The following is a 15,682-nucleotide window of genomic DNA, read 5'->3' on the forward strand; positions in this document are numbered from 1 at the left end:
CACTGAAGACAAAACCAGTTTGGTGACCACAACCAACAAATGAACCACGAAAAGTATGCAGAGATGACGAAAAAGAGATGAAAAATTTACAAGAAACGGACAAAGAAAAGAGAGCTGCCTCAACAGGCAGCCACAACCAACAGGGCGCTGAGCTAATAAGCTGTATCTTCTTTATGTATAACTAATTATTTTCTGTAAAGGTTGTTTGGAATATAGGGAACTTTCTGAAGTGGATGAAAAGGAAAAGCTGATTCTTCATCTATATGGTAATCTGTTTGGGGACAGGACATCAGCTGCCGGTTTATGCTGATAGAAAAACTTTTTATAGACTTTGTAGAAAAGCTTCAACTTTCATTCTTCATGTTTGTGCCTGCAGGAGTGTTTCCTCCATTTTCTCTTACTGTCGTTTTTCTCGCTCAGTGCTGAAAAAACAAGCTGTGTCTGGAGGGGGTTATCAGGTTATCGCCACATAAACACATTAATGCTGCACGGGCTCACTAACACCAATCCCTAACCAACCCTGCACATACAAACAAGACGCACACACACAGCATGCGTGGTCAGAGCAAATGGAGGGCTGAGTCAACAGTCAGAGGGGATTAGCCGGTGCTAATTTGATGTTAATGAGACGTTTTCCTGGAATTTTCCTGCGTGTAATCGTGCAAAAATAATACCAGTTGATCATCTCAATTAATCATTCTGGAGCGGAGACACAAACTCAATCAAGGATACCAGGAATTCAGCAGTTTGAGCCTCTAATGAGACGACATTTCCACTTTTTGTTTGTTACATAACTACTGACGTGGTTATTTGCTTTCTACTCTTATTAAAATAAAACAAAAAGATAAAATTTCTGTTTTTGGACATTCAAATTAACAGTCTTGTAATTGTTGGATCAGAATCGAAGTGATGATTATCTTTGGATGTAGAGATGAAAATGAGGAGTCAAATCCTGACAAAGGAGATTAATTATCATTCTGTTATCTTTTTCATTTCCTCTCCACTTTTTGCACTTGTTCCCTCACTTTGCACTGCGCAAATTACATTTTCAGCTTTAATTGAAATTTTGGGTTCAGTTCTCCCCAACATCCATCACCCATCAGGTTTATCTGCTTTCTCCCCTCCACTCTGCAGATTTCTCGCTGCAGGCTGCACTTTATCTCCAGGGCTGTTGAGTGGGTGGGTGGAGGAAGAGAGATTGAGTGAGTGGATGTGTGTGAGTTAGAAGGGTGAGGAGTGGGGGGGGGGGGGGGGGGTCTTTGGTTTGGGGGGGCAGGAGCCTTTAAAAGTCGCGGATCTGCAGCAGTGCAGCTCAGATCTAAACCAGGAGCTGCCGTGCGTCACCACAGGAGGAACGAGTGTGGATTTGTTTATTTATGATTTATCCCCGGTTCCTTTTCCCTTTTGGCGCATCAGTGTTGAATTCAGTGATGTTTTTGTTCATGTTGGAGTAATCTGGGAGTCTCAGAGCCACAGTCTCCGGTTACGCACAGCCACCTCCGTGCGCCCGGAGGAAAAGCGGCTACGATGCTGTTCCCCTGGGAAAACTCCTGCAACATCACGGGCAGAAACTGCACCGAGGAGTTCAACTCAACGCAGCAGCTCCATTCCCGAAACATGAGCGTGAGAAAAAACGGCACCGACCCGTTCGGACGGAACGAGGAGGTGGCAAAAATCGAGATCACCGTCCTGAGCCTGGCTTTCCTCGCGGCCGTGGTGGGGAACGTGAGCGTGCTGCTCGCCATGTACAGGACCAGGCGGAAACTGTCGCGCATGCACCTGTTCATGAAGCACCTGAGCCTCGCGGACCTGGTGGTCGCTTTCTTCCAGGTGCTGCCGCAGCTCTGCTGGGAGATCACCTTCCGCTTCAACGGCCCGGACTCTCTGTGCCGGATCGTGAAGCACCTGCAGGTCCTGGGCATGTTCGCCTCCACCTACATGATGGTGATGATGACTCTGGACCGATACATCGCCATCTGCCACCCGCTGCAGACGCTCCAGCACCCGACCCAGCGCGCGCACATCATGATCGGCTCCACGTGGCTGTGCAGCCTGGTCCTCAGCACCCCGCAGTACTTCATCTTCTCCCTGAGCGAGGTGCACCCCGGCTCGTCTGTCTACGACTGCTGGGGACACTTCGTGGAGCCGTGGGGGCTGCGCGCGTACATCACCTGGATCACACTCGGAATCTTCCTCGTGCCTGTGGCAGTGCTCGTGTTCTGTTACGGACTCATCTGCCACACCATCTGGAAGAACCTCAAATATAAAACCCGGAGGAAGAGCATGAGCGTGAGCGCCGTGGCGGAGGCGAACAAGTCCGGGATCCTGGGCAGGAACTCAGTGAGCAGCGTCGGCACCATCTCACGCGCCAAATTACGCACGGTGAAGATGACCTTTGTCATTGTGCTGGCTTACATCGTGTGCTGGGCGCCTTTCTTCACCGTGCAGATGTGGTCAGTGTGGGATGAGAACTTCTCCTGGGACGGTAGGTGTCTGACAAACTGGATCACATAGACCAGTTCCCGGCGCGTAAAGAGCCAATTCAGGCACAAAACCATAACAAAAGAACATTCACACACAGCTTTGATACAGCACTTAAGCCCTTCAGCTTTCCTCCACCTCTGCTCCTAAACTGCTGACTCATTTGTAGACTCAGACAGTCAAGAGGAAAGAGCAAACATTAGGAAAAGGTTTTAAACTCAAACTCGAACCCTGTGAGGTGGATTAGGATTTCATATTACTGTAATCCACATCTGAGCACAAAGACATAATGGGGGATTTATTTTCCCAGGCCAAAGCAGCTGATTGAGTTCAGTTCATCAAATTAGAAAGACACAAGTAAGACATATTAGGATATATCTGTATTAAGGCAGCTACAATATGTCAGTATGGATTGGAAGGTGTGCAGCAGGTTTTTTTTTTACGTAACCTTCTGTTAAATTTTAGTCTTCAATGAAAAAGAAAGTCTGTTCTGAAACAAGTTAAAGCTCCTGTAAGGAATTTTTAACTGGATGTTAAACAGATTAAACTAAACACACATGTTTTCATTTAGTCACTTCTGAAGTCATTTTATCCATCACATGATAGGTGACCCATGAAAAAAGACTCCTCTGGCAAAATTCACACTAAATAATGTGGGACAATATAATTTTTCACCAGAGAACCCAAGATAACATCAAATTTGGATAAGCTGAATAACCTTGTCCACAAGGGGGGCGCCATAGAGGAGATTTGACCTGTTATATCCACAAATTTTCCCTGCAAAATAAGTGCCTGCATTCCATTCTTTAAATCTCCTTTATTCATTACATCTATAGTTTCATATTTTTATGATATTTTATTTTTCATTATTGTTTTTTATATATATTCATCAATTTATCTTTCTATTTACTGCTTTTTTTCATTATTATCATTTATATTTTTATCATTATTATTATTATTATTATTATTATTATATTGTTATTATTATTATTATGTATTTATTTACTTTTATTTATTTATTTATTTATTTTATTATTACTACCATTATTATTGTTATTATTAATATTGTTATTATGTATTAATTTAATTTGATTTATTTTTTTATTTATTTTACTATTACTATTATCATTATTTTTATTATTATCATTATTATAATTTTTTTTTTTCTTCATTTTAAGACTGAACACTTCAGGATATCAAAAAAAACAAACAAACAAAAAAAAAGTATCGTACATAAATCGCTCAAATATTATGCCCAGGTTGTATCCACAAAGCAATTTTCAAATAAATCAACTTCCCTACGTTACAGAAAAGCTCAAATGTCTGACATTTTTACAAAAAAAAAAAAAGATGCAAAAAAAAGTTAACTAGACATATCATGTAGTTCAAATCCTTTCAGTTTGGGTGAATTTAGATGTCTGACCTTTAATTTATACATGAAAAGCTATTTTGTGAATGACAGTTGAGGCTTCACTGAGATACTCTGTCTATGTTATTTTGGCGCCCCCTGTGGTCAAAGCAGTGCCTGTTATCTATATTTACCTATACCTGCCTTCATACGCCAATGGTTCTTTCAATCTCACTGTGCTTTAACCAAAAAAACAAACGCATGACTCATCACAAATCCTTGCCATCACTTTGTAAAAAGGCTGAGTCAGCAGAATTTAATCATTGCAGCAACAGGACCTGACCTAACCGGGGAATCTAGGGAAAAAAGGTTATTATTTGCTCTTATAGAGGTTTCACTTAAGAGAGATACCGGCGTCAGAAAAAAAACGTGACATGATGTTATTATTATATCAGCCACTAGAGGTCACTGCCTTAAAGTATCAGTAGCTATGGGTCGTATCGATGCTCATGTTTAAAACCAAGCTCTGTATCGGCTAAAGATGGGTGTAGGTTTTGAATTTAGACTTTTTACATGTTAAACTGAAAATCTGGAAATAATCACCTCAAACAAAAACATCAATCACCTTCCAAACTTCTTGACTTCTTGTACCAACTTCTACCAGCTAACTATCAAAGCATTAGCATTTGCTAATCCAGGAAAAGACACAAACTCCATCTAAGACTGATGGGAATGACGTTAGTTTCTAGAGACTTCTTGTAAAACCAGATCAGAAGTTGTTGCTCTGAGAAAGTTGCATCATTACCAAAGTTTTGCCAATTCATTTCCTCTATTCGTCAATTCCTCCTGAGAGACATCGTAGAAACCCATCCACTGAATAATATTCACCAAATATGATCATCATTTCATCATAAAACACAACTGCTGTGACTGGAAGTGCTTGACAAAGTGAAATGTTCTGTAGAGTTTACAGAGCTGAACTGGGAAATGAAAGTTGTAACGATCCATGTGGCCAAATTGCTCAATAGATAAATGAGGAGTCAGTGTCGTGGGAGTTTTATGTTGTGGAGATAAAGATATGCTAATTACGCCGCAGCCTCAAAGTCAGTTTAAATCAACCTCAGTCATCCTGAAAGAGTCGCTCACCCACCTGAAGAATTTCAATTTATCTTCCAAAGACAGTTTCAAGCCCATGAGAGTCCAAGTGCTGGCGCCAGACGCTCTCTGAACCTGACAGGAATACACATTCAGAGGAATACCGAGCTCTCGTTCTCGGTGGATTCAAATCCGTCCAAAATGATCGCTTTGAAATGCAGAGCTGGTAGCTTTCATCCAAAAATGAAGAGAGGATGTCAGAAAGTATCAGAGGAATTAAAATTCAACCAGTCTCTCAGTGTGCGTTCCTGATCCCCAACTCCCCAACCCCAACGCTTACAAGTTAAGGATTTATCAATGTCTTTTCAAAGTTTGCTGTCCAAGGCTTGAAAAAGTTAAGTAACTGAAAACTCAACCTGAAAGGTCATGTTACAGAACAACTCTTAAGACATCGTCATCATCAGGTAATGGGCAGTTATCGATGTGCTCAGTGAAATAGGTCGAGGCTGAAAGAGTGTCGTGTCCCAAGGGCGCAGCCTGTGATGGATGTTTCTGTTATTAGCCGTGGGCACCGTGAAGGCCAAACTGATATAAGAAAGTCTGGTCTTTACTTATTGCATTTTCAAAATCTAAGTCACTAAATGCTTCAGAAAGGCAGCAGAAAACTGTCAGGTCACAGAAGCAAAGTCAGGCAAGGATGAAGAAGAGACAAACGTCAGACGCTGATTTCATTGAACATTCTCTTTAAAACACAGTATTTCTTTGGGCTAAGGTTTAGACAGCTCAAGATTCAAGCCAAACTCTAATTCGTTCAGAGTGTCCAATTTGTTTTGGTGATAAAAATAATTCCTCCATCGGGTGGTTAGCTGAGCAGCTCGAAAACTTAACGAACAAGTTTCAAGACTCTTGACTTTATAATACCATTTTGTTAAAACTGACGCCAAACGACTCTTAGTGAAGTTTTGTGCAGATGGCCTTGCGGTCCAGGTTGCGCCCCATAAAGTTCGCCCTTGTCCAATGTTATACTCCCTTTCAGCAGACTGTCTGCAACAATTTGGTGTTAGTTGCAGGTTTGTACGATAATTTGTTTCCTGACAGTGTTGAAAATTATGATGACCCAGTACATATTTCATATTCCAGATCTTAGTATCCAGAATATTGCCAGGATCTGGATCGTACTTTTACATCTGTCAGAAATTATGGTGACCTTGTCTTGTATTGTTTTGCAAAGCAATCCGACCATTTATGGTGGAGTTATATACACATATGGTGAAAACGTCCCTATCTCACAATGATAAAGAATCCTTTAAATAAGTCCTTTATCCAGACGGTGATCTGGATCACCTCCAAAATTTAATCACTTCTTCCTTATCCCATTTTGAACATTTCCTGAAAATTTCATCAAGATGTGTTCATTAGTTTTTGAGTTATGTTGTTCACAGACAGACAAACTCTCTCAAAACATAAGCTCCTCGGTGGAGGTATAAAAAAAAAGGGTCCTACAAAGGCAGCTTCCTGCGAAGGATGCATGTTTTGTGCCTTACCGTTCAGTTGAAACCAAGTATTGAACTTTAAAAAGTGTTTTTTTCGTTACTTTGTGAAAGTCCAACAGCTTTTATTTTAATCTACGTGCAATGACTTTCAGAGAGCTATGCATTTGACAGAGCTTTAGTAACAGGACTTCCTCTGACATGACAGGTTTCTTAAAGGATTCTGATACTGAATGGAGACACAACTTAAGTGCTTTAGTTTTGGAGTTTTTCACCATAGTTCACTATTTCTGTTTGACAAAATTTTATAAAATATCTTTAAAAAGAGAAAAACTTGGACTGAAACCTATTGCTTTTGCTAATTATGCTAATTATCACTTTAAACCCTTGTTTTGTAGTCCTTGTATCGGAAAGACTTTCTGAAAACAAGGGTGGCTCTTTTTTTTTTATTTCAGTTTGGCTTGTTTTTTTTAATATTTGTCACCAAATCAGACAAATATGTTAACAACTGACGTTAGCATAAGAACTAGGGGTGGGAGAAAAAAATGAAAAATAGTAATATTGGGATTTTCTTGTTTGGCCATATTTCCAAATTAAAATTCTTCATTGCAGTCTTTGTTTAAAAATTGGATTTTATTTTATTTTATTTATTTGCACCATAAATTAGAAACAGTATGGATAAGAAAAAAATGCAAGAAAGTGCTGAAGAGGTGAAAAAAGTTAAAGAGAGCTTAGCTAAGATACCTCCCCGAATAGAATTAATAATAAAAATATAAGAGAAAAAAATATTAAAATGTAATTACATGAAATTAACTTGGAAAAAAGTTACCACTTTTCACCAGCAGAGGGCGAAATGTTTCTCTCTGACTCACGTAATGTGCGTTTTATGGAAAAATATGGCTCCTGATATAGTCTGTCGACATTACCATCATAATTTAGCTTTTTCACATGGTCTGGTGTTAAAAAAGCAAACTCAAAATCGCAAAAATCGGAAATATCGAAGAATCGCAATTTAAATTAAATGTCGTTATAGAATTGAATCATCAGAGTGGCATATTGTCCCTGCCCTAATAAGAACCATCCCATTTTCTTGTCATGGGTTTTGGCTGTTTTACAGTTTATCTTTTCTATACTTCTGCAAGAAGAGTCAAAGTGTTTGGCCCATGGGATGGTCCATCTGTTGCCCAGCTTGTTTTTTAAACAAGATAAAATCTTCAGTGCATAAATCTAAAATATAAATCTAGAGATACACTCAGAGCTTTAAAGTGGGTCTGAATAAACATGTAACAGGCACTGGGTCAGTAACTCCAACACACAGAGAAACTCCCCAAAGAGGAAAAAGTAAACACCTCAGATTAGCTGTTGACGTCTCAGAGCGTGCCTGATAAATCTCTGTTTTCGTTTCCTCCGCAGACTCTGAAAATGCGGCCGTGACGCTCTCCGCCCTGCTCGCCAGCCTCAACAGCTGCTGCAACCCGTGGATCTACATGATATTCAGCGGACACCTCCTCTCGGACTTTGCCAGCAGCCTGCCGTGCTGCCGCCCTCTCAGAAACAAGTTCACGCACCGGGACTCTGACAGCAGCATCCGGCAAACCACGCTGCTGTCCCGCCTGCAGGGGCCTCGTCTCTCTGAGCCGTTCAGAGACCTCAATCCCACCCCTAAGACCTGCCCGTCTGCATCGTGACCGACTGACAGGTTTCTTTTTATCTGAGAGGACACAGAAGGATGGTATGATCTTCTTTGAGGGCACAGTCACACCTACACTTTGTTTGCTTTGCTCGGATTGAGGCCGGGAAATTTTACTCCACTTCAACTTTTGGTGTTGGTTTGTTTGTGTTCACATGACCTTTAAAATGAAGACTTTTAATAACTCTTTCCAGTCTGCTGTGGCGGACAGAGTCCAAAAAAATCCAGTCACTGTAACTAACTGCAGCCATTAGCGTGATGGCCTTGATTACGATCTGTGCTGTAATTTAACTCATCAGATTTATGATAAATAGATGAAAATGAGCATCTGTCAACAATGGGATTCATTATGTGCCACATCAGGAAACTACTGGCTCTCATTCCTCAACATGTAAGTATTTATTCACATAAACTGTGGCGCTGGAAGGGTCAGACCGGATCTGCTCATGTCTGGCTCAGTTGGACGGGTTCCAGTCTGGGTCAGCTGGTGACGACAGTCGGCAGATAAAAATCATAAAATGTGCGGTATGAAGAGGGTCTAATCTTTAATCTTTCAACTCTGTTGCTGCCACTTGCTTCCTTAATTCATTTTTAAACATGTCTGAGATCTCATGAAGTCAACACTGAAACACTGTTTCCTGATAAGGTCTTTTGTTCCTCTAATGAAACCAGCAGGAGACTCTACAGAAGGACGACATTACCTCATTTTAGCATCTACGACTTTAACGCAGAGGGAAAAAACTACTCAGCTTTGTTAGTTTGTTACAGTTTGTAAAGGTTTACCTCAAAAAAATACTTGGTAAAGTAAAAAAGAAGCAGCTGCTGTGATAAAATGTGACAGAAGACTTTATAAAATGTTGAACTGTATTGACTGGATTAGGTTCATTATCTGGTAATACTCCATATAGCCACTAGAGGGGGCCACCAAACCATAAAACACAATCACAGTCCAAATAAGGTGTGACACCAAATAGCAACCATGAAGCACATAAATATGTAAAATATAAAGTTCTTAAAACCGCAGTTCTTCAAACGTCCACTAGAGGCTGGGTCTGGAAGTACCAGAAACCCCATTCACAACAACTCAATCCAGCTGATCTTTACAGCAGAAATAAAGACGTTTACAGCCTGGTGTAAAAAAAAAATGGTTGCAGTTGGAATATTTTCCTTTTCTGTTTTTTTTTCTCATGCGCACACTGTACAGAGGATGAATGTTTATAACTCAACAGTTTAGAAGTTACAACAGTTATGAGTTTGACCAATCAGAGGCCGAGCCCAGCTGATTGAAAGACCAGAGAAGACGCTAAAGGCTGGCCTCTTTCACTCTACCTCCACAGATGCTAGGTTGAGTTTAGTATTCTCAATAGTTATTTTCTGGTAATACTCTGTGTAGCCACTAGAGGGGGCAACCAAACCATGAAACACAATTACAGTCCAAATATCGTGCGACAGCAAAAAGCAACCACCAGTTTAAAAACATGAAGTACATGAAAATAAAAAATATGAAGTTCTAAAAACTGCAGTTCTTCAAAAGTCCACTAGAGGCTGGGTTTGAAAGTACCGGAAACTCCATTCACAACAACTCAATCCAGCTGATCTTTATAGCAGAAGTAAGACGTTTTCAGCCGGGTGTAAAAAAATGATTACAGTTGGAATATTTTCTTATTTGTTTATTCCTTTGATGGTGAACACACTGTACGGAGGATGAATGTTTATAACTCAGCAGTTTAGAAGTTACGATAATTATAAGTTTGACCAATCAGAGGCCGAGCTCAGCTAATTGACAGACCAGTGATGACGCTAAAGGCTCGCCTAGGCAAAGTTTAATATTCTCAATATGGACCCTGATTTTGTTTAAACTGTGTTGATTTAATTCTACTTTTTATCCTGTAATACCAAGAGTAGCCTCAACGGGGTGCCATTTTACCATGAAACACAATTAAAGCCCAAATAAGCTATTACACTTGTGACCACTTAAACGTTATTTTAAAGCAGACTATACTGTATGAAAATCTCCATGATAGTGAAGCTAAAGAATCTAGAGCTCCCCCTGGTGGCTGGCAGCAGTATAGGCCTTAGTCCCAATCACTTCAATACAAACAGGTGTAACGAGGATTGAACTATAAAACCAAAACAAACATAAAATAATTTTTTCTGTCTGTAAAGTTGGTTCTTATGATGCTGATTTAAACCAAAATGTTCATAATTTGTGAGAAATTTCATGAGCTTTTATAACACTGAGTTCACTTGACTCTGTTCTGCTGTAAATCTGAGCCGACCTGACATTTCATCTGTGGGTTCAACGAGTTTTAGTAACGTCAATTCAAGCCAGACATCTGTTGATCATCTGTTACACGTGTTTTGCTTTGTTATTCTTGTACAATGGGAGCTAATGGAGGTGTGTTTTCCATACTTATGTACATACAGTTAATGCTGCGTTCATGCATCAAACTATGTAAATATTCCACTGTAAATCTACAGCACTGTAAACACAGACATGTATATTTCAAATCATAGTCACAGCAGTTTTTGAAGGTACTAATGACTACTTATACTACCAGCTGATCTGATAGGGATTTGCTTGTTTATTAATCAGTTACCTCAAGGTAAAAATGTCAGAACAACAAAAAATGTGACAGTATTCTGTTTCTTTTTCCAACCATGGATCCAAAAACTAACACTGTCCCAGAAAACAGAGACTATAAATACTGCTTTATCTATCGATGTATGTAAAAGGTGAGGTGTTAATTTGCGCCAGCTTTAAGTCATGTTTGTGGTTTCAAACTGTAAATGTTTTGTACAGCACTTAACAACTTCTGGTAAATCTACTTTAAGCTTTTGTAAATGTTTTGTTATTGTAAATTCAGTATCAGACGCAGCAAATGATATTATATAAAAACAAAAGATACAGATGCAGACATGGATGAATAATGTGAGTGTTAACCCTGTGATGCTTCAAGCTCAACCTGTTAAATTTCTTTAAGTTTGAGTCATCGCTGCTGCTGTAGAGAAGTGTTTGTCTATAACGTACTCCAATCTGTTGTTCAAACATGTATTTTGTTGTAAATTGTAAATAAATGATTTATGTCCTGTGTCCCCTCCATATGCTGTGCTGCTGTTTCTGCTCCAGGTTGTTTGTATCTCCCTGTTTTCATCTGAAAAATCACGTCCCATCTCTTATGTAACGGAGTGACTCAGCTGCTTTCAACCTCAGAGAAAAAAACAAAAACAGCTTTTAGCGAAAGTAAAATTTGAGAGCGGTGACCTGTCCAGGGAGTCTAATGTTTTTAAGCTGAGAAAGTGAAGTAGCTGAACAAATATCAAATGGATTTTTCAAAGTTGTTCTTGTTCCCCAGAGGATGAATCCTGCACACTCTGATGACTTCTTTATTTTTTCTTTAATGCCACCATTAAGTTTTTCTTCCAACAGTGACTTTTTCCAGCACTTTCTTCCTTATATGCAAAACTTAGCTGTACACCAGGTCAGATGTAAGTTAGCAGCGTGCTAACCAAGATGACACACATACAGAGGGGAAAATAAGTAATGAACGTGTCAACTTTTATTTCATCACATTTATTTCCAAAGATGCAATTCAAACAAAATTTCTACCAGACATTGGTATTAACTCAAATAATCCACACATGAAAGAAATCACAACGTTCAGGTCCATAAATAATGATTATGGTGAATTAAGTACGATAACACAGGAAAAAGTATTGAACACGCTAACTGAGACTCATCTAATACTTAGTGGAGAAGCCTTTGTTAGCAATGACAGCTTCCAGAAGCTTCTTGTTTGTTTTAACTAATGATGAAGTTCAATTTTGGTCTCATCTGGCCAGACAACATACTTCCAGTATTCTACAGGCTTGTCAAAATGCTGTTCAGCAAACTTTAAACCAGCTTCAACATGCCTTTTCTTGGAAAAGAATGGAGGAATGGAGACTTACGGGCTGAGCGTCCATAGAGGACATGGCGGTGGAGTGCATTGCCTATTGTTTTCTCTGTAACAATTGTACCTGCTGCCTCCAAGTCTTTCTGGAGCACTTTCAAGGTGGTCCTTGGCTCGTTGAGTACTCTTCTGACTATCTTTCTGACTCCCTGGTCAGAAATCTTCAAGGAGCTCCTGTGCGTGGCCTGTTGATGGTAAGGTGGTGCTTCTTCTTCTTCTGCTTGGTGAAAAAACAACCCATCAATTTGCTCTAGCCCAGCTGATGTTGGTTTGCACTAATTGGAAGTTCAAGTAATTATTACTGACAGATTTCAGGTGGTATGGTGCATTTCCTTGCCAAAGTATTCAGCCTTTCCATGGTGTGTTCAATACTTTTTTCCTGTGTTATGGTACTTAATTCCACATAATCATTATTTATAGACCTGAACGTTGTGATTTCTTTTCATGTGTGGATTATTTGAGTTAATACCAATGCCTGGTAGAAATTTTGTTTGAATTGCAGCTTTGGAAATAAATGTGATGAGAAAAAAGGTGACGCATTCATTATTATTTTCCCCACTGTATCACCATTAGTATCAAAGGATGTTAGCAAGCTGGGGTAATATTTACCGTAAATTCCAGAATATAGGGTGCGCAGAAATGAAAGATGAAGTCAGTCTCCATAGATTTAAATATCTTACCTCTATTAAAAAAAACAGAACCATGTAGGAGGAGGATGCCAGCGTAGGTTGTGCCGTGATCTGCAGATCTATGATTCACCTCGTTCGTTTCTGCACCAGGTTTTGACAGCTTTGAAGGTCCGGCTTTGATATGTCTGGAATGAAACAGAAAATAAGAAAGCTGTCAGCGTTGCAATCATCCGTTCCATGTTTTGAGTCCTGACTGATTCTTTAGAGAAAAGTAAGGGCCTGGAGGCTGGTTGAACCCTTCTCTGAACCTGAATGTTGGTGATGAAAGAGCACAGTTTTCTTCCTGCGCTAGCTTGAATAATTTGATTCAGAAATGCCTGAAGTCAGAGATGTGGGTGTTTGGAGTAATGCAGTGTATATTCTGAGGTTGTGTTAGAAGCTGGAGGGTAGCCTTGATTTTTTTTTGCCATTATTCAATCAGCGAAGACTAATAACAGCTAATCCATAATGTTTTATAGTCAGCAAACTGGAGAGGCAGAGTGCTTTCAAAAACAGCCACAACACCGGCAACGTCACCTTGGGGAACATTTTCATTACAAGCAATTAATTCACGGAAATGTTGGAAATATTTTAACCAGATTTTCAAAAAAGCTTCAGAAGAAACTCATGTTTGACTTAAAGTAGCTCTGAAAAGTTGAACAAGTTCTCCGTGCCCTCTCCTAACCCTCCTTTCAAACATGGTTTTCTGGACAGGTACCTCAGGGGAATCAAGTCTGAATCAGGTAACACCAGGGTTGACGTAAAACAGCTGACGTACGTATCAATAATCATTGAAACCACATGGATTCAATTCAACCCTCCTGACCTGGACTTGCTGCCTCTCTGCCTCCAGATACCGAATTCCACAAGAATGATTGATAATCAAATTCACCCACTCAGCTGGCACTGCTTTCTTTTCAGCTCACTATCAATCACATTGTCTACTGGGAAACAGTTTTATCAAAGAACGTAATGCAGGAAATAAGGAAAGGGAAGTGTATTGTTAAGGACAGGAAGTGTAGATGAACGCGGCTTTACGATGGGAGCTGCTTTCATCATTACCAGGGTGGAGGGTGGAGTCCCGTCCTGTGATGAGGATTTAATGGCCTCTATCTTACTACACATCTCTGTGACTCCTTTTCTTCCATTTGCTTTCCAGGCTGTGCGTCTATCAGAGAAATCACATCCTCATTCTTTACATCAAGTTTGTTCCCACCTGCTGACAAAGGAATATAAATCACTTTTTGGAACGTACTGGAAAACATCCAAGACTGCCAGGACGACTCTTTACGTCACTTTCGTTAAACCTCTCCAAGTCCCTCAGATCGTATTTGAAGGGTACAAACCACCAGACAAACCCTCTCTAAATGTCACGTATGTGCAAATGGAGCACTTCCACTGTTTACATGTTGTGTGTTGTGTTTTCAGGAAGCGGTTTCCCTATCGCAGACCTCAGACCCCGGGGATAAACACACTCGAGCTGCTTGGAGGAATACAGATGGTGGCCTTTGGGCTCATTGTAAATCAGTGCATCTGCTGCTGGAGGAAATGTTTGAATGCTTGTATTTGTGGAGGATTTTTATTTCGATGGTTTTGTACAAGTAACAGATTGATATCAATCAAGCTTTATTCCCACTGGGTGGAAGGACGAGACAAGCCTGCTAAAGCTTTTTGTGGTACGACACAACCTGACTGCCTCTGTACTCTCCCACGATCAAGGCTGGATTAACCACTTGGGCAAATGGGTAGTTACCAAGGGGCCTTTAATCTTTACAGGGTCCACAGCAATGTGGGTACAAGCAAAAACAACTCTTATCTACTATCACAACGAAAGAAGTAGCACATGTGAGGGATTACTGTTTAGCTTCCACAAATAAATGTAAACAAACAATATGGCAGACTCAAACATGTACAGGTTAAAAATTACATGTACTCAGACTCTGATGTCTGCTGTCTTTACATTACGCCACATTATGTTGAGGACCCCAGGGACTTGGTCACTTTCTACACATAAACATCCAGGTAACATTTGTAATCTCTTGATGTGTTGGTTTAGCTTTGGGTAAGCTAATTCAAATTTAGAGTTAAGAATATGAAAAAAAAAAACAAAAAAACAATAGGGTTTGTTTGTTTGTTTGTAGGGTTAGTTGCTAAGCGCCGCCCTGTTGGTGCTCTCTTGTATCTTGTAATTTTTTTCATCTCTTTTTCGTCATCTTCGTATTTGGAGTGAATCATTACCTTGTATGGCTCATTTGTTGGTCATGGACACCAAACTGGTTTTGTCTTCAGTGATATTTTTACTATTTTTGCTCCTGTGTTTGTCTGGAGAACCTACATGTAACCATGGCTGCATTGTTTACATGTGAAATCAGCTGTTAGTAGCCTGTAGCATGTCAATGCTAACTGGTGCAAGGCCTGATGTCTTCTCACAAGGAGGTGAGAACGATGTGCTGGTTCTCAGGTGTGAGCTAAGAAGTGACGACATGGACCTGATCTTCCATCCATCATTATTGGGAATGTAAGATCTATCTCCAATGAGATGGACGAGCTAGCCGTGCTAACCCAGCAACAGAGGGAATACCAGAAGGCAGAGTAGTATCGTCAGCTAACATCAGACACCAACGCCACATTGGAAGAGCTTCACCTGCTGTGAGCAGACAGGATCCAGGAGACAGAGACTGAACAGACTGCTGAAGAAGCTCAGTCCTGGACCCTGTGGAGGTGGAGGCTGGCTGACTGGACAATGATGGACAAGCTGTCAGCATCTATTTTATCATGGATCTTTTTGCACTTTCTTACTTTTGTTTTCTTGATTGCTGCTGTGACTTCGATTTTGTCGACTTGTTACAATGATAATAAAGTTCTATAAAAAGTTAGCTGGACAGGTGTTGACAACTAGCATGGTTGCTAAAACACTTATACAGTGCATCCGTTTCATCTTTGATGTCCTAGCTAAA

At 40.1% G+C, this 15,682-nt stretch overlaps 1 protein-coding gene across 1 annotated transcript; it reads left to right on the forward strand.

Moving 5' to 3' along the window:
• The first annotated feature begins 1,300 nt into the window (after positions 1-1,300).
• Positions 1,301-11,152, forward strand: avpr1ab (arginine vasopressin receptor 1Ab). The gene is made up of 2 exons (XM_074698683.1): positions 1,301-2,485; positions 7,828-11,152. Exons 1-2 carry the CDS (start codon positions 1,528-1,530, stop codon positions 8,100-8,102), a joined length of 1,233 nt encoding a protein of 410 aa, XP_074554784.1. The 5' UTR covers positions 1,301-1,527; the 3' UTR covers positions 8,103-11,152.
• The last annotated feature ends 4,530 nt before the right edge of the window (positions 11,153-15,682 follow it).

The sequence above is a fragment of the Halichoeres trimaculatus genome, unplaced genomic scaffold (genome assembly GCF_033239565.1).
Source record: "Halichoeres trimaculatus isolate MK-OKI-2021-1 unplaced genomic scaffold, fHalTri1.1 fHalTri1_scaffold_21, whole genome shotgun sequence".
Taxonomy (NCBI): Eukaryota; Metazoa; Chordata; class Actinopteri; order Labriformes; family Labridae; genus Halichoeres; species Halichoeres trimaculatus.